This window comes from Gymnoscopelus microlampas (assembly GCF_963454915.1).
Source record: "Gymnoscopelus microlampas genome assembly, chromosome: 24".
Classification (NCBI taxonomy): Eukaryota; Metazoa; Chordata; class Actinopteri; order Myctophiformes; family Myctophidae; genus Gymnoscopelus; species Gymnoscopelus microlampas.
The window spans coordinates 15153635-15173304 of record NC_139961.1 but is presented as its reverse complement, the minus strand read 5'-3'; the positions used below and the strand labels follow the sequence as shown (position 1 = coordinate 15173304).

Sequence of the window (19670 nt, the reverse complement as noted above, 5' to 3'; positions counted from 1 at the left end):
GCACGCACACACACAAGGGCGTGCACACACACACACACACACACACACACACACACACACACACACACACACACACACACACACACACACACACACACACACACACACACACACACACAGTACTTAAGTACAATTTTGACGTACTGTATTTGTACTTTACTTGAGTATTTCCAATTTCCAATACTTTTTCTTCTACTCCACTACATCTCCGATGCAAATATTGCACTTTTACTCCACTACGTGTATTTGAAAACTTTAGTTACTAATTACTTTGTCAATTAAGATTATTATTCAAAAGCATACATTAACCACTTCAGCCCTATATACATTTCGGCCATTTGAAAATAACCGATCTACAAGCTCACAATGTGTCGCGATGCGACGTACATTGTTAGCTACATACAGACATACACACACACACACACAGTTCTGACCTCATAGATGTGGTACAGGGAGGAACCCTCGTCCGGCCAATAGCGGTCACACTGCTTCTCTCCATCCTCCACCAGAGCGGTCATCATCACGATCACTGAACAGCCGCTCTCCCACACCATCTGACCAACACACACACACACACACACACAAATCCTGTTATTTTATCATCACGATGATCACATAACCATGCAACCACTGTTATCATCACTATCAACATAAAAGTAAAGTGATTCTTCATGGTACGTTTCGAGCTCACTAGCTCTTCCTCAGACTGAGGAGTGGTGTAAAGTAACTAAGTGCATTTACTCAAGTCAGTGTTGATTTCGTCGACTAAAACTATGACGAAAAATGTTCGTCGACTACCTTTTTTCACTGACGAAAACTAAATAAAAACTAAGCTATGATGACTAAAACAGAGACTAAAAATATTTTTAATTTCGTCAACAAATAAAAACTAAACTAAAATGTTAGTGAGGGACGAGTGGAGAAGAGATCCAGTAGAACTAAAAGACAAGTCCTTTTATGTTTGGTTGGACTCGGGTGTTGCGCTCTGAAAAAGCTATTTTCAGCATGCAACCAAGTGTAAAATCAGCCATTACGACGCCATCAAGGCACCGCCAGAATACATTTTACCCGACTAAATCAACTGTGGATTTAGTCGACTAAAATGTTATAATATTTAGTCGACTAAAACTAGACAAAAACTAAAACCTTTCAGATGACTAAAATATGACTAAAACTAAATCAAAATTTGCTGTCAAAATCAACACTGACTAAAGCATACACAACAAATCCTGTTATTTTATCGTCACCATGGCATCACATAACCAACCACTGTTATCATCACTATCAACAAAAGAAATGTCATGTGATTCTTTTTTGTTACCACCCCCACGAGTGACGTTTTGAGCTTACTAGCTCTTCCCTCAGACTGAGGAACTTAAGGAAGAGCTAGCAGTGGTGTAAAATAACTAAGTACATTTACTCAAGTACAATTTTGAGGTATTTGTTTTTACTTTACTGGAGTATTTCCAATTTGCAGTGCTTTTACTTACTCCACTACATCTCAGAGGCAAATATTGTACTTTTACTCTACTACAATTATTTGACAACTTCAGTTACTAGTTACTTTGTCGATTTGGATTATTATCACAAAACATACATTAACCACTTCAGCCCTATATACATTTCGGCCATTTGAAAATAGCCGATCTACAAGCTCACAATGCGTAACATTGCGACGCATTGTGAGCTTGTAGATCGGCTCATTATGCAGATGTCCCAAGTTAAATGGGACATCTGCATAATGAGTACTTTTACTTTTGGTACTTTAAGTACAATTTGATGCCAATACCTTTGTACTTTTACTCAAGCAAAACATTCGATTACTTTTTACACCACTGGAACTAAACAGAAGAACACAATAGAACAGGTATTAGTGTATTCCAGAACAGAGCTTTGGGTAAACAGACCTGCCAGAAGTCAGAGATGGTGTGTGACAGGGGTCCCTGGGTGGCGATGTAGGCGGGCATCCTGGGGTCGTGCTCAATCTAAAAGCAGGAAGAGGAAGGTCATGTCAACACAAGCACTGACTGGGTTTCCATGACGACAGAGCTGTCTGTCTAGAGTGCGCCAAGGTCGGCCTCAGGCTAAACGCCAAGAAAACTGAGGTCCTCACCTACAACGTTCCACCAGAACATCAACCTCTGACTACAACAGGAGGCACTGTGCTGAAAGAAGTCGAGGACTTCAAATACCTGGGCGCATGGGTCAACTCAACTGAGCAAGATCTTAAAGTGAGGAAGGCACTTGCATGGAGGGCCCTGAATGGCATGACCAGTGTATGGAACTCCAATCTCCCCCGCCAAATCAAACTCAGCTTCTTCAACGCGACAGTAGAGTCCGTTCTTCTCTATGGCAGTGAATGCTGGACCCTGAAACCAGCCCTTGAGAAGTCCCTGGACGGGTGCTATACCAGGATGCTGCGTGCAGTGCTTAACATCAGCAAGAGTGCGCATGTTACCAACAGAATCCTGTATGAGGGAATACCAAGGGTGAGCGAGAAGATTGCTGTAAGGAGAATGAGACTAGCAGGACACTGCCAAAGGCACCGAGAGCTGCCAGCCAGCAAACTGGTGCTGTGGGAACCAACACATGGGCACCGGTCAAGAGGACGCCCCACACTAACATACGTGGACACGCTCAAGAAGGATGCAGGAGCCCATAGCACCAATGAGCTGGCCAGATGTATGGAGAATCGGGATGACTGGAAGCAACGATGGAGGGCTCGTCTGAGGACGACCTAGAGAGATCTACAAGCTCACAACGCGTCGACGTGTTGTGAGCTTGTAGATCTGCTATTTTCAAACATTTCAGTACTTTTACTTTTGGTACCTTAATTACATTTTGATACCAATACCTTTGTACTTTTACTCAAGTAACATTTTGAACACAGGCCTTTTACTTGTAACAGAGTATTTTTATATTGTGGTATTGCTACTTTTACTTGAGTAAAATATCCGAGTGCTTGTGCGACCGTGCGTGTGTGTGTGTGTGTGTGTGTAATCTTACTATGGTGCTGGCATTGATGTAATCCACACGGGACGGGTTGACCTCTGCTTTCAGCTTCACTCTTGAGTGATCATCTAAAGAAGAACATCCACACTCTGAATACAATTATGCATACATGGGCAACTGGGCGGCCCGGGGGCCACATGCGGCCCCCACCTTCACTTAATGTGTCCCGCAGGTTAATATGGGAATACTGATATATTATTGATTTCAGCTGTTTACAATTCCAAACAAGCAAACATGACCCGCTTTAATTACTTCAGTCTATTAGTAGCTTTATCACTAGTATTACAATTCTATTGTATTTCTTATGTCCAATGTATTTGTATTTAAGTTCATAAGTATAACTAAATGCATTTGAAAAAAAAAAAAAAAAAAAAAATCAGGATTCTAATTCAAAAGTAGCAAAAATAGCAGATCTACAAGGTCAAAACGCGTCGCAGTGCGACGCGTTTTGACCTTGTAGATCTGCTATTTTTGCTACTTTTGTGTGACATAGAATGGCGAAGTACGCATTAATTGATTTACAATTTTCTTCGTCATTCAATGGTGTCACGCTGCGAAAATAGCCAATCTACAAGCTCCTCCTTTGCTACTTTTTGACAAATCTGACAAAAATCTGATAATGTTCTATACCAGTGGTTCTCTACCGGTGGTCCGGGGACCACCAGTGGTCCTTGAGGGGGTACCAGGGGGTCCCCAGCAAAGGTAGTTACTATAGGGTCGCAATCATTTTAACCACTTAAACCACATTTTATACTTTGGCTATTAAAAAATATGCCAGGGATTTTTCAAGAATAGCAGATATACAAGCTCATAGTGCCGCACTATGAGCTTGTATATCTGCTATTCTTGAAAAATCCCTGGCACAAAATATTTTAGAGATGGGGGTCCGCAGCCAAATACCTTGACATGAAAAAGGTTGAAAACCACTGCTCTAAACTAAAAACAAATTTTGACTATTTACTTTTTTAACGGAGGTCAGTGGGATTTCACGGATTGTCCACATGTGGGCACGGAGGATCGGTTAGACTCTTTCAGGATCTTTAAGGATCTATATGGCGGTCAAATCAGGCAGAAACCTTGCCCAAATATGGAGTCATTACGTCATGGATGGAAGTTCGAGAACCACTGTCATAGATGACTGACGTCATAGACTGGCCACTGTCTGAGATCCACATGAAGCCATGATGCTGTTAGGGGACCCGCGCAGTCTTGTTGGATTTCGTTGCTGTCGGGCAGAAACCTCTTATCTCTAGCTCATTTGATTTAGCTATTTGTCTCATCTGTTTAACACATTGAGTGCCAAAAACGGTCCGGACCGTTTTTCATAATCCAAACGAGGTGTGCCAAAAACGGTTATGGCCGTTTTTGGGCAAAAATATGAAGGAAAAAAAAAGCACCAGGAAATATGATTTTACGAAGATTTAGACTCCAATCCACTTCCTGGTTAACGTATGACTTCAAAAGCCTGTATCTCGGCTCCTGTGTACTTTTTGTTTTTACGATGTATTTTCAACTGGCTGCAACTATGGAACGGATTACAGAATGTTTTTAATCTTTTTCCCCGGAATGTACGAGACCTCTATGTGTGTAATGAGGGTATCACCGTGAGGACGGTGATCACTGAAAATGTTTTGTGACTACTTGAAAAAGGTTCAAAAATGGTTAAAAATCCAGGCACTGGAGGTACCCTGTTTTGAAAAAACCCTGGCACTCAATGTGTTAAGAAAGTAGGTAGCTGATATATTGCACTTTTACCTTAGCGCTAGGTATACTCTTGGTTGGGCTGTCAAACGAATATTCGATATTCGAATATTATTCTTATATGGGGGAAATATGTATATTCGAATATGAAAATTAATATTCGATATATATATACATTTTTTAAAAATGTTTATTTAACAGGGACAATACAAAAAACTATGTATCAAGTTATAAAAACAAACAAAATATATGTTTTATTGGATCCGAGCACTTGATACATTGTTTTTTTGTATTGTCCCTGTCAAATAAACATAATATTATTATTTTTTTTTTAAATAATTATAATAATATTCGAATATATTCGAATATCTGCCAATTCGAATATTTAAGACCAATATTCGATCATTTCTGAGGAATGTTACCAGCCCTAGTTCACGGCAATGAAATAGTTATTTTTGAACAAATCGATCACCAACGACCCATCACTAGAGCGGGTGACTCACAGGGCACAGCGTCCGGGCAGCGGTTCTTCTTGGCGTTGGCCTCGCTCTGGGCCGTGGAGACGGCGCTGGGCTCGGCCTGGTAGGAGCACAGGGCCTCCCATTCCTTCTGCAGGCGGTCCTTGTTCCTCAGGTGGTCCTCCATGTAGGCCTGGAGGAGGAGGAGGGGACACATGGGGGTCTCTGCTTAAAACGGGACCCATTCAATCCCGGAAAAGCATCTGTCATTTTAGATTTTTAGCTTAATAGCTCGTTGGCTCTCAAATTTGGGTCCAGGGACCCCCAGGGGTCCATATTTTATACTTTGGCTATTCAAAAATTGCAGATATACAAGCTCATAGCGCTATTTTTAAAAAATCGTGAGGATTTATTTGTGTAAATATTTGAATATATTTAAAGCGAACATTTTCTGCTCAAATATTTTACTCAAAGCTTCTGAGGGGGTTCCTGGAACAAATGACATGAAAAGGTTTGAGCACCACTGACATAGAAACATACGTTGTTCAGAAAACTGTTAGAATTCAGAAGACATTTTTTGAAACGGCCTCAGGTCTTAATGGGTTAACTAACACAAGGCTTTGTTCACAATTCAGAATAATACATTTACATACACAAACTCAAAAAACACGATCACTATTCACCATGTAATCTGAAATGCAATAGGCTAAAATGTAACTTAGATAGCATGTTATGTAGACAGATGCCAGGTCATTGTTGGCCTTGGCATCCTATAGTGCAGTGGTTCTCAAACTTTTTCATGTCAAGGACCCCCAAATTGACACTTATTAGCCCGCGGACCCCCATTTCAAAACATATGCCAGGGACCCCCCATAAGAGACGATTTTTACGGCTCTAGCAGTGATTCTCAACCATTTTAATTTCAAGGACCCCCAGTTTGACATGTATTTTAGGCTACGGACCCCCATTTAATGGCATTCATATCTCTGGGACCCCAATTCATATTGTAAAATCAATGTTAATTTAACTCTGAGAGAGTACAAATCTCTCAGAGATTTGTACTGTATTACTTTATTATTAGATTACTATTTTTTTAATGCATTTGATGTATTACGGTGTATTATCTTGTGTCATTGCTTACTATAATTCGCTCTGGATTAAGAGCGTCTGCTAAAGGTCTAAACTGTAAACTATTCTATTGTACTCAAATTCAGTCTGGTCAAGTTAGCCTTTATTATGTAAGCCACGAGGAGTGCAAGCAAAACTATTGGAATGAGGTTGCCTGTGTATTATGTCACTAAAAACACACATTTGTCCACCAGAGGGTGCTGAACACACCACAGACAAACTTGGGCCCTCTAATGACAAATTATGAGCCAATGACACACGCCTTCACCTTGCCTTGTTTGTGTGCCACGCGGAATCACAATTCTTGTTCTTCTGTAAAGTTGCTTGCAAATATTGATAGTTGCAGGTTGCGAGTTTTTGGGCTTGTTTCTAAAGTGTAGCTGCTTATTTGGGCTTGCTTCCAATTTATTTATTTATTTGTATTATTATTATTTGAGAATAGTGGTTCTCAAATATTTTCATGTGATGGACCCCCAAATTAACATGTATTTGTCCCTAACCCCCATTTTAAAAAAAGGGTTTTATCCCACGATTTTTGAAACCCATTTTTTCACCCAGTGCCAATTGACTAAACTGTAATCCTGGGCGCTACTCTCCCTCTGCCAGCCTGGGGAGAGCCCCATGTTCATGCTTCCTTCAATGCATGAGGAGTGAGCAGGCCGCTTCTTATCACCCGACAGGGGGGGGGGGGGGGGGGGGATTTCCCCGGTAGGACGTAGCGCGTGGAAGGAACACGTTATTCCAACCAGTTCCTTTCCCCTCCATCAGGCGCCCCGGCTGACCAGGGGGAGGCAGTATAGAGACCAGGATTACTGCATGGTTTTTGTATAGGGTACCTACCCTAGGAGACACGGGGAGAACATGCAAACTCCATACAGAGAGGCCTCCATCTGAAAATATTTTGTGCCAGGGAGGCCTGCATGTTTCATAAAGCTAAATGATGGATAGTTAGGAACCAAATGGACCCTTATGGGTCTGTAACTCTGAGAGTGTACAAATGGAACCAAATGGACCCTAACGGGTCCATTTGGTTCCTTTTGTACACTCAGAGTTAAATTAACTTTGATTTTACAATACAAATCGGAGATAGAAATGCCATTAAATGGGGGTCCGTAGCCCTCAAACTGGGGGGTCTTTGAAATTAAAATGGTTGAGAATCTGCTAGAGCCGTAACAATCTTCTCTTATGGGGGTCCGTGGTTTATCTTTTCAAATGGGGGTCCACAGGCTAATAAGTGTCAATTTGGGGGTCCTTGACGTGAAAAAGTTTGAGAACCACTGTCATAAATCTTCCAAATATTTCACGTTTTTTCGTAGACCTGGTTTGCTTATTTCTCTCTCTAAATCTGTCCAAAAACACTGGCGGCCCCGCCCACGTTACCAGGATCATGTGACCGGTGGAGATGTCCATGTTGGCCTGCGCGGGCTCCTCGCACCAGGAGGGGGTGCTGCTGTGCGAGCTGGGACTGGGCTGGGCCGTCCCGCCGTCGCTGAACTGAGACGACACGCTGCTCACCTGTGGGGAGGGAAAAAAGTACTCAAATGTTTTACTTACGTAAAAGTATCAATACTGCAATGTAAAAGTACTCTGTCGCGTGTAAAAGTCTGGAATTCAAAATTTACTTGAGTAAAAGTACAAAAGTATTGGAATCAAGATGTAGTTAAAGTACTAAAATGTTTGAAAATAGCAGATCTACAAGCTCACAACGCGCCGCGATGCAACAATAATGCGACAATATTTGCCTCTGAGATGTAGTGGAGTTGAAGTAAAAGTGTAGACAATTGGAAATACTCCGGTAAAGTAAAAGTACCTCAAAAGTTTACTTAAAGGGACATTTCAAATATTATTAACATTGAGTGACTGTAAGTTCTTCCAGGGGTGAAATGCTCCTTTAAGTACAGTACTTGAGTAAATGTACTTTGTTACTTTACACCACCGCTGCTCACCCTGGAAGTGTCCGTGCAGCCAGCTCCACCTCCTCCTGCAGCTCCTCCCACGCCCGTAACTCCTCCTCCTCCTGCGACACCACCAGCTCCACCTGGTGTAGTGACCCCTCCTCCGCCTCCTCCTCCACTGCCCGGAGCCCCCCCACCTGCCCCTCCTCCTCCTCCTCCCCCCACGGCCCCTAGCGCGGCCGCTTCCAAGCGTCCAAAGGGCCCCTTGGAGGAGGCCATGTGCTGTCGGCACAGGTCCTTGTCGTTAAGATGATGAGAGAGAGAGAGACAGTTTAAACTTTAAAAAAGTATTTTTTGGGTGAACTATCCCTTTAAACTTTAAAGGGATAGTTCACCCAAAAAATACATTTTTTTCCCATCGATTTAGTCACCCCATGGAGACTTGAATCCATGGATATTTTTTTCCACACTCCACACAAAAAAATACATTATTTTCTACTTTGGCTATTCAAAAATAGCAGATCTACAAGCTCATACGAGCTTGTAGATCTGCTATTTTTTTTAAATCGTGAAAATGTGGTGCAAATATTTGAATATATATTGTTTAAAGCAAACATTTTTAACTATTCTTTGCTTCTGGGGGTCCCTGGAACATCATATTTTGAGATGGGGGTCGGCGGCCAAATGCATATCATTTTGGGGGTCCTTGACATGAAAAAGTTTGAGAACCACTGATATGTAGAAACATACGTTTTTTTCAGAATACTGTTAGGATTTAGAAGACATTTTGTAGAGCCGGCCTCAGGTCTTTAATGGGTTAAATCGTGGCACGCCCTTTCTCCTTATCTAATCACGCATCATGACGTGCAGGTACACCCCGTGGAGACTTGAATTCATGGATATTTTTTTTGCCGCATGCGCTAGCGAGCGGCTCTGTAAACAGCACCAGTCTCTTTCCGCCACCCCGAGTCAAAATTTTCGACACCTGAGTAAAAAGTGTCGACACCTGAGTGTCATTGGCTGTCCTGGCTGTCCATCACACTTCCCCGTTTTTAAGCTCCCCTTTTAAGCCAATGGGGAGACGAAAATGTAATGGACACGTTAGTCAACGAATTAGACGAGACGAAAATGTTAGGGCGGGACGAATGGAGAAGAGATCCAATCAGAATTACTCTTTTTGAGGGACTAGTTGGGAAGGGAACCAATCAGAACGATCCTCATTGTTAGTTAGGTCTATCCACCCGGAAGCACACCATATTAGGGGCCAGCATGGACGAACATCATAACAAGGCAACGCACGGAGTTACACAGCAGAGAGAGAGAGAAAGGGAGACAGCTTCAGCCCAGGAGGGTTAGCCTAAATGCTAGCGTGCTTCATTAGACCTATAGTTTGGCTATTAAGTTATTATTTGCCCATGTTCACACCGACTTCAATCTTAGCTATTGTTGGGAAGACCCGTGTGGTGTCACAAAATGTTGCCACCACTTATATAAAAAACTTTAGAGCGTTAATTTGCGACGCATGTGTTGCCAGGTTTGGCGAGAGAAACAAGCAATCCAAAAAACAAGTAATCAGGTCTATGAAAAGATTGGGGGCAAAAAAGCCTTCCACATGCGGCTTTATTATGACTTTGGTCATACTTGTTTTTTTTGTCGCATTCCTAAGCCAATAATTTGATGACCAGCGGACCGGTATATGCAGCGGTTCCGGTAGGAGACACAAAGGAGACTCTTTGTGTCTCCTACCGGAACTGCTGCCGGTCATCAAATTATTGGTGAGTGGTACGGTACAGAAACTCCATAACGGATCCGCCACATTTAAAGAAAATAGCAGCTCTACAAGCTCACAATGTGTCGCATCGTAAGTATAATATTTGCCTCTGAGATGTAGTGGAGTAGAAGTAAAAGTACTGCAAATTGGAAATACTCCAGTGAAGTAAAAAAATCACACCCAGTGTGAAGTGGGCGGTGTGGTCACAGTGGTCATCACAGTGATGGAAGTGATTCACTTAAAAAAAAACACTTAAGTCCATACTGCTATTCATAGGGCTGCACATGTGTCATGTGTTTCGCTAGCCAATCACAGTCCTGAATTTGCAAAGTCAGCCAATCACATAACAGCTAGTGGTGATGACACTAGCTGTAATGTGATTGGCTGACTTTGCAAAAGTATAGATTTGCATTGACTGTGGAAGGGTTAGCGTTGTAGACTGCATTGTAGACTATTGGCCAATCACGGTGCAGGATTGGTCAGTGTCCAAACCTCACTTATAGGGGGCGGTTACACGGCCCCAAAAAAAATCTCAAAATTGTACTTAAGTAGAGTACTTAAATGTACTTATTTGCTTTACACCACTGGTAAACACACGCGCGCACACGCACACACACACACACACACACGCACACACACGCACACACGCACACACACGCACACACACCTGGTACTCCTGGTGAGAGATGGGACCTCCCTCGGGACCCAGGCCCAGCTTCTGTGCCGCCAGGCGGTGGGCGTGGTGCCGCAGGCAGGTGATGGTCATGGCCGCCACCAGGACTCCGCCCACGCAGGCTACGGCCACCAGGGTGGCGGTCGCCCAGCGGGAGCCCCGATGAGGAACCCGCGTTGCCAGGGGCAACGCCTTGGCGTCGTTCCTCTGTGGTGTGTGTGTGTGTGTGTGTGCGAGAGAGAACAGAGAGAGAGAGGAGAGACAATAAGACAGACAGCACAGAGGAGAGAAATAAGCAGGGGTGGAAAAAGTACTCGCCTTTTTTTACTTAAGTAAAAGTATCAATACTGCAATGTAGAACTACTTTGTTACAAGTAAAAGTCCGGAATTCTAAAGTTGAAAGTGTTTGAAAGTGTCCAAAAAAATAACAATATATAACTATAATAGAGCACCGAAGTCTGATGTAATTTACACATCCTACCTGGGTCGCGGTTTCCCCACCCCGTTCGGAATTCCCATAGACGTGTTTAATATCGAGTCAAATAAGAACTGTGTTCCAAAAATAAACACATGACCCCGGCGGTTTTACTCATATGGATATGAAGCATCAACTGACGGTGAGAAAACGTTAATGTTACTTCCGCCGAATTAGTTAAATTTTCACCAGGAACAGACTGTATCAAATATGAGTGACTGACTATCATAAACGATACAGAGCCTCCTCCCTGACAATATCGCCGAGACAGGTTGTTTATTTTTGGACCCCGAGACGATTCTAAGATGACCCAATGTTATTCTCCATAGCGAAATTACTTCACGAACCAGGGGATGGACGAGTGACGTCAGGACTTCAGTACTCTATAACACTCCACAATCATAATCCATGGAAACCCTTGATCCACAGCCTGGGGGTCCACAATCACCATCAGACCTCCAGCTTAGCGGTTTGCTCCAGCTTAGCGGTTTGTGTAGTGTCATACACGGGCGCCAAAGTTAGGCGCCCGTGTATGACACTAGTTGTGACACCGCATTCCTTTAAATCCTGTCATGCCCTTTCTCCTTATCTAATCACTCATCATGTACGTGCAGGTACACGATGGCTTTGACTCCTTACCAAACCAAAAAAAATAGTTTTGGCTTGGTAAGGTAGAACTGGTAGAACTTGATCTCCTCCTGACCTAGGCTCTAACACAGTCCTCTGAAAAGCCAGCAATCTCTATAATAACCATATAACACGCATCTAAACGTCACTTTGCTCATGTAACGTGTGATGGAGGCACTAACTGTACTGATATGACCCAATTATTGAAATATCCCAAATATGGAATAGACTTTCACCATGCCACATTTAATGCCTGTCTTAGCCAATAGCCACCTGGCAGTCTTAAGGTTTTCTTCAGAATAGATAACCTCTTTAACACCCGACATCCCCATTTTGGTCATATCATTATAGGCCAAGTACATAATAAATAAATAATTAGAATCATTTCTGAAATGTTTTGAAAATACCGGATCTACAAGCTCTCAACATGTCATGATGTAATGTGTTGTGTGTGTGTGTTTTTTCTTTTACGTATATTTATTTGTGGCTCAGTGGTTAGCACATTGGCATAGACACTATGGAATATTAGGAGTTCATTATGTATTTATGGTCAAATTATTGATCACTTATTTCTTATGTCTGCAAAAATTCTATATTGATGAAAATGTCCACCACAAGCTGGCATGGTGATGACCCCTCCTAGTAACTAAAGTTTTCAAAGAATTGTAGTGGAGTAAAAATACAATACTTGTCTCTCAGATGCAGTGGGGTAGAAGTAAAAGTACTGAAAATTGGAAATACTCCAGTAAAGTAAAAATACCTCAAAATTACTAAGTACTTGAGTAAATGTACTTAGTTACTTTACGCCACTGACAATGGCTCATTCATTCATACATTGGGAGGCGAAGCGGCGAACAGTCGACGCCGGGGTCCTCTCTTCCCGCATTCACACACCAATGGTGGCAAGCTAGCGTCGACCGACTCATCGGAGGCAATGTGGGGCTCGGTGTCTTGCCCAAGGACACATCCACATGTGGACAGGAGGATGCCGGGATTCGAACCGCCGACCTAGGGATCATGGGACGACCTGCTCTAACCCCCTGAGGCACAGCCTGAGTAGGCCTATGCTTACTGTGTTTCAGTGGCGTGCACAGACATTTTGAGGGGCAGGTGCTCAAGTAAATTATACTTTTTTTTGTTTACTTGGTCTGCTCTTTTTTCCCTCTACAACCTCTTTGCCAAAAATAGCCGATCTACAAGCCCACAACGCCTCGTGCTGCGAGGCGTTGTGAGCTTGTAGATCTGCTATTTTTGGCTAAAGTTCTCAGAAAAGGGATGCTAGGTTTCGAGTGGTTATGGTAAAAAGAAAAATCATATCACACAAAGATTTGGCGGACCCCCTGTAGTAACTCTGAGGACCCCCTGTTGAAGACCCCTGCTGTAAACTGAAAAAAAAAATGTAATTTTTTTTTTTTTCCAAAAGGGCACTTCTGGTCAAGAGGGCAAAGGGCAGGTGCTCTAGCACCACCTAGAGTCTATCTGTGCACGTCCCTGCTGTGTTTGCTCTACAAACCTCTCCAACTCCTGTCTGGAGAATCTTCAGGCCTGATTCAGATTCCAAGAAGTTCTTCTCTGCAACTGCGTGAAAAAAAACATAAATAGTTGCTAAGTTACTGAGAACAAATAAGACACGGGCATGCTATTACGACAACACTAGAACAGGTGGCCCAAATATCAATACTCAGTGCTCAGAATGCAGTTGAACCCTTCACATTTTAGTTATTAATAGCCCCATTAAGTACCTCTCACTCCGCTATACAGCTCCGAGATGAGGTACTATGCCGAGGTCTCCCAGAATCGGTGGAACGGCCGCAAAGGCTCCGCTGTTGACACTTTTGTCAACATCGTATCCAAAAACTAATGGTAGATTCCAGAGTGTACAGATGTTTAAGGTTTGGTCCGGCACAAAACATTTTAGGTCAGGGACGAAACTACCCGTTTAAATCGCTTATTTAGTCAGCATGTGGCCATGTTTCCCATTGTAGCCAAACCGGGAGCAGTACTGGCAGCGGACGTAGGGGGGTTTTCCGGGTTGAATGGGAAACATGGCCACAGGCTGACTAAATAAGCGATTTAAAGGGTCTACACTATGAATTTAAAAAATAATAACAATATTTAATATCATATTGTTTATGTCCCTCAAACGTTTTTCAAAAGGTTTGAGCCTAAATCAAGCCTCAGATATACTCATTCCAACTAACTTCTCTCTGGCTTATAAAGCACTTTCACCTGCAATACCACATTGTCCTGTTTGGCATGGGGCGCTATTGAGCCAGTTTGTATGCATGTTATCTCCTGGTTCTGTGTGGAAAAAGTAAGAAAAAAAATATGAGAAAAGAAAAACATTTTTTTTTTTTTTTTTTGGTTGGAAATGAAAAATTGGAGGAATTGTTCCCTGACGTGACGTAGGCAGGGGGAACAAATCTGACGGACTGTTTTCAGACCAATTTACATAAAAAACACAGATAGCCTATGAAAGCCTGCATGCTCGAAGTCGGGTATTTTTTGGAACAGAAGAGAGGTGGGGGAGACCAAAAACACACAAAAATGAAGAAAAAGTTAAAATTCATGGTGTAGACCCTTTAAACGGGTAGTTTCGTCCCTGACCTAAAATATTTTGTGCCGGACCAAACCTTAAACATCTGTACGCTCTGGAATCTACCATTAGTTTTTGGATACGATGTTGACAAAAGGGTCAACAGAGCCTTTGCGGCCGTGAATAAATATATTTTTAAAGCTAACATTTGTAACCGATTCTAGGAGACCTCGGCATAGTACCTCATCTCGGAGCTGTATAGCGGAGTGAGAGGTACTTAATGGGGCCAAGTTATTAACTACGTATTGGTTTTAACCCATTTCGACCTGAGGCCGATTCTACAAATGCCTTCTAAACCAGTGGTTCTCACAATTGGAAAAATAGCATTTGTTCAAGCTCGCAGGTTGTATATCTGCTATTTCTTTTAAAAGCCAACGCTAAATATGCTATGTAAAATGCTATAAAAATGTACGCAAATGGCCCACTGTCTATGCATAGTCTATTAATCTAGATGGTCTACAAACAGACAAGCAAGTAGACTACCTGTTGGACACTTTTTCATCATTGGCTGTCCTTTAAGCCAATGGGGACACTTCCCCATACAAGGCATGAAAGGCGGTCGTCCTCCCATGCTATGGCATCATAACACATGTACTATGGCATCATAACACTACTAGAAACGCCTGGCTGCCAGTGTTGCCAGGTCTGCTTATTATAAGCCATTATAAGTTGCTTGTTTTTGCAGCATGCTGGTACAATATGACTGTCATGTTTCTTGTTTTTTTTTTTTTATCTTTTGTAGAATTATGAAAAAGGAAATTCCTCGTTCACAATAATAACACGTACGTGCTTTCCCAGCAACGGACTCGGCTGTCTGGTTCTGTGGGTTCGGGCGGACGCTAAAGGTGACCGCCGGGCCGACCACACTGCAGGAGAGAACACACACACACACACACACACACACACACACACACACACACACACACACACACACACACACACACACACACACACACACACACACACACACACACACACACACACACACACACACACACACACACACACACACACACACACACACACACACACACACACACACACACACACACACACACAGAGTGGTGGAAAAAATACCCAAATGCTTTACTTAAGTGAATACAGCATTGTAAAAAATGACTCTGTTACAAGTAAAAGTCTGTTATTCAAAATGTACTTGAGTAAAAGTACTAAAGTATCGGCATAAACATATACTTAAAGTACCAAAAGTAAAAGTACTCACTGTGCAGAATGTCCCATTTCACAAGTTCAAAATGTATGAAAAAATCTTTTGAAAATAGCCGATCTACAAGCTCACAATGCGTCGCGATGCGACGCATTGTGAGCTTGTAGATCGGATCGGCTATTTTCAAAAGATTTATACCGAAATGCCTAAATATATATATACACAGCTGAAGTTGTTAATGTATGTTTTGTAATCATAATCTAAATCTACAAAGTAACTAGTAACTAAAGTTTTCATATAATTGTAGTGGAGTAAAAGTACAATATTTTCCTCTGAGATGTAGTGGAGTAGAAGTATTGAAAATTGTGAACACTGAAGAAAGTACAAAGTACCTCAAAATTGTACTCAATTACAGTACTTGAGTACATGTACTTAGTTACTTTACACCACTGCGCACACACACACACACACACACACAAGATGCCGTACAAGTATGAACCCACGCAGCCTGGTATAGAAGAGAGGGAGACCAGTGACAGTGACAGGACTATTTGTCACAGATACTGTCAGGGTCAGTGACAGAGACCTCTGAAGGTCCCTTGTCGACGGCCTACACTACCCTAGTAAGGGTGTCAGGCATAATAAAGTGAAGTGACTGTCAGGGTGCTGTGGCAATAGGAATGGATTGGAATTCCCTTAACATACCAAACTCGACCCCCAGCAAGCGGTGGAAAGTAAGTAAGTACATGTACTGTACCTCAAGTACTGTACTTTGACTTTACTTTGGAACTATAGCCCATAGCGGCCCGCTTTGCGGCCGAGATCAAAGCGTGTCATAACTCTCTCTCTCTATGTGTCTGGTTTTTATTGGTTACATATTTATAAGCCCCACACTTTCAAAATAGTTTGGAAATAATACAAAAAACCACACCCTGTGTGAAGTGAGTGGTGCCTTTGATGAGCCCCGTATTGACCCCCGTATTGATGTTGTCATCAATGTTTGTGGACAGACATACATACATACATACATACATACATACGGACACACGGACAAAGCCATGTATAGGAGTGGTTGCCTTCGGCACCACTCAAAAATGGCACATCTACAAGCTCACAATGCGTTGCGATGCATTCAATGCGTTGCGATGCTAATATTTATCTGTGGAACGAGTCAAACTATATGTACTGTACCTACAATTCCAAGTGCTTGTCAGGGTGGGGGGTCTCCCAGCGCCCCGGCTGTCATGGGGGAGGCGGTATATAGTGACCAGGATTACTACATGTTTTTGTGAGGGTATTAACTACCCTGAGAGACACGGGGAGAACATGTATCTCAGTTCAAATTTGATCTGACATTTTTGGGAACCCTTGGGTTATTAAAGTGGGGGGGTCTCTGTCTGTCGTACCTGATGTTGAGGAAAGCAGAGGTGGGGAGGTGAATCCTCTCTCCTAGGAGGTGTAGTAGACGCACCCCATCGTTCCAACCGAGGGGGCTGGTGGGGAAATAATACACGTATTCATGCCGACAGTGGTGGAAGAAGTACTCAGACATTATTACTTACATGTTAATTGAGTGAAAGTATAAAAGTATTGGCATCGAAATATACTTAAAGCACCAAAAGTAAAAGTAATAAAATGTTTGAAAATAGCAGATCTACAAGCTCAGTGTATATAGGGCTGAAGTGGTTAGTGTATGTTTTGTAATAATAATCAAAATCGACAAAGTAACTAGTAACTAAAGTTTTCAAATAATTGTAGTGGAGTAAAAGTACAATATTTGCATCCGAGATGTAGTGGAGTAGAAGAAAAAGTATTGGAAATTGGAAATACTCAAGTAAAGTACAAATACCTCAAAATTGTACTTAACCCATTAAGACCTGGAACGCATCTGTGTCATTTTTAGATTTGAGCTAAAAAGCATTATTTTACACAATGGCTATTCAAAAATAGCAGATCTACAAGCTCATAGCGCGGCACCGAGTGCCGCGCTATGAGCTTGTAGATCTGCTATTTTTTTTTAATCGTGAAAATGTGTGCAAACCTTTGTATATATACCTGTATATAATTTTAAAGCCAACATTTGTAACTCAAATCTTTGCTTCTGGGGGTCCCTGGAACAACATATTTTGAGATGGGGGTCCGCGGCCAAATACACAAACATTTTGGGGGTCCTTGACATGAAAAAGAATCGGAACCTCAGGCCTTAGTAGTTACTTAGTTACTTTACACCACTGGAACACATCCACTCACCCCTGGTTGGTGACGACGTAGCCGACGGGGTCGCGCGTCACGGACGCCCCGCCGTTTGCGTCCTCCGAGTCGGGAGGCAGCTCCTTCCGTCCCGGTTTCACCTCCTCCGGGGCCGGAGGAGGCGCGGCGGTGGGTCTCGTCTCCTTCTGGACCCCCTGGGGGTCCCCCGCGGCGGGTGCCTTGACCAGAGGAGAGGACGGGTCCACGGGAACCGCCGCCGGATCTTTCCTGTAGGTCATGGAACCCTCCGTGACCTGAAGGTGAAATGAAAAGATCAGATATGAATACATTTAGGTTTTTTTTTTTGTTAGTTAGTTCGAGTGGTTCTCAACCAGTGGTCCGGGGACCACCAGTGGTCCTTGAGGGGGTTCCAGGTGGTCCCCAGCTAAATGATGGAGAGTTGGTAACCTAATGGACCCTTATCTTTAACTCGAGTGTAAAATGAAACCAAATGGACCCTTATAGATCTTTAACTCTTGAGAGTGTAAAATGAAACCAAATGGACCCTTATAGATCTTTAACTCTTGAGAGCATAGAATGAAACCAAATGGACCCTTATAGATCTTTAACTCTTGAGAGTGTAAAATAAAACCAAATGCATTTGGTTTCATTGTAACGCTCTCAAGAGTAAAATTATTGTTAAACATCTGCATTACTTAATTTACAAGAAGTCTACACAATTAGAGAATGTAGAATAATTGTTATTTTGATCAACGTTTGCCTGTTATCTCTCCTAATGGTACCAACATCAATACGGCATGGTTGGAATTGTGGACAAAATCTTATCCAACGATAACAAAATATTTAAAGTTTTTGGTCTGAGAGTCTAAATCTCATCAAACGGTAGTTATGTGGCTCAAATGAAGAATAAATAATGGACCTTCATATAAAAAGGGTTGAAAACCACTGAGTTAGTTAGTTAGTTGGTCAGTTACTTAGTTAGCTAGTATTATTAAATTCAAATAAACGCTAAAACTCATGTCTGAACTGTACTTTCCTTTGAACTTTCTTTTGTTTTATTCTTTTTTTGTGACTTTTATGCCTTTATTCGTAGGATAGGATAGTAGGCTGACAGGAAATGGGGCAGAGAGATGGGGGGTGACATGCAGCAATGGCCGTTGGGATCGGGACTCGAACCCGCGACGCTCTGTCAGGCTATACTTTAGAGCCTAGGTGCCTGGCCTGCTACGCCGGCGGTCCAGGCCTCTTTTGATTTATTGTTTTTTACTTTTTTTCTTGCTTTATTTGTTTGCTTCTGATAACAATGTTGCAAATGTGCTTGATGCGATTTATGACTGAAAATCAATAAAGAAATCTTATAGATATAGATACCAGAAAGGTCTCTCAGCTGGCCTGTTATCTGTAATAAGTTGGACATTGGAATACATGGCACTCCTTTACTTTTACAAAAGAAGAGGATCTGAGACCTCTTTGAAGTCATGCTGATGAATGTAATCGACCAACAACTCAGTTTTGATGATGGCTATTTTCTCTCTGATGAAGAGGCTTTAACACTTCACCATTATCCCAAGCCTATGCACTGCCATCCACTGGCCATTCAATCATAAAGCAACTGTAAGCAAACTACAAGAAAATGTCATCCTTACCTTCTTTCCTGAAACAGCGTTGTTCGGATATTTATCTGAATGGTAAAGACAAAATAATAATAGTCTGTGTGGTTGTATGTCATGGAAAGAAAACTTGACACATCTGAATATTCTAAATATTCTGAATATATAATAATCATCATCATTATCATCAACACAATGAGACGGTAATTTTGTCAAGTCAATATATTGTATTTTCACACCAAATACCTGCTTAACATATCACATTTATTTCTCAAAGGTCTAGTGAAATGAAAAATGTTTTTCACAATTTCAGAGCATATCCGTGGTCATCATATGGGCATACCTAAC

At 42.2% G+C, this 19670-nt stretch overlaps 1 protein-coding gene across 1 annotated transcript in view; it reads right to left on the bottom strand.

Annotated features, from left to right (window-relative positions):
- The window catches only part of LOC311040560 (receptor-type tyrosine-protein phosphatase-like N), a gene marked incomplete at its 5' end in the record, with an annotated part of 71029 nt that overhangs the window by 6630 nt on the left and 44729 nt on the right, over positions 1-19670 (bottom strand). The window contains 12 exons of the mRNA XM_084050891.1: positions 435-554; positions 1908-1985; positions 3007-3080; positions 5217-5364; positions 7680-7814; positions 8246-8491; positions 10633-10845; positions 13254-13318; positions 15123-15202; positions 16908-16994; positions 17752-18005; positions 19359-19366. Coding sequence (XP_083907017.1) covers positions 435-554; positions 1908-1985; positions 3007-3080; positions 5217-5364; positions 7680-7814; positions 8246-8491; positions 10633-10845; positions 13254-13318; positions 15123-15202; positions 16908-16994; positions 17752-18005; positions 19359-19366 — 1508 coding nt within the window. The remainder of the gene's footprint in view (positions 1-434; positions 555-1907; positions 1986-3006; positions 3081-5216; positions 5365-7679; positions 7815-8245; positions 8492-10632; positions 10846-13253; positions 13319-15122; positions 15203-16907; positions 16995-17751; positions 18006-19358; positions 19367-19670) is intronic.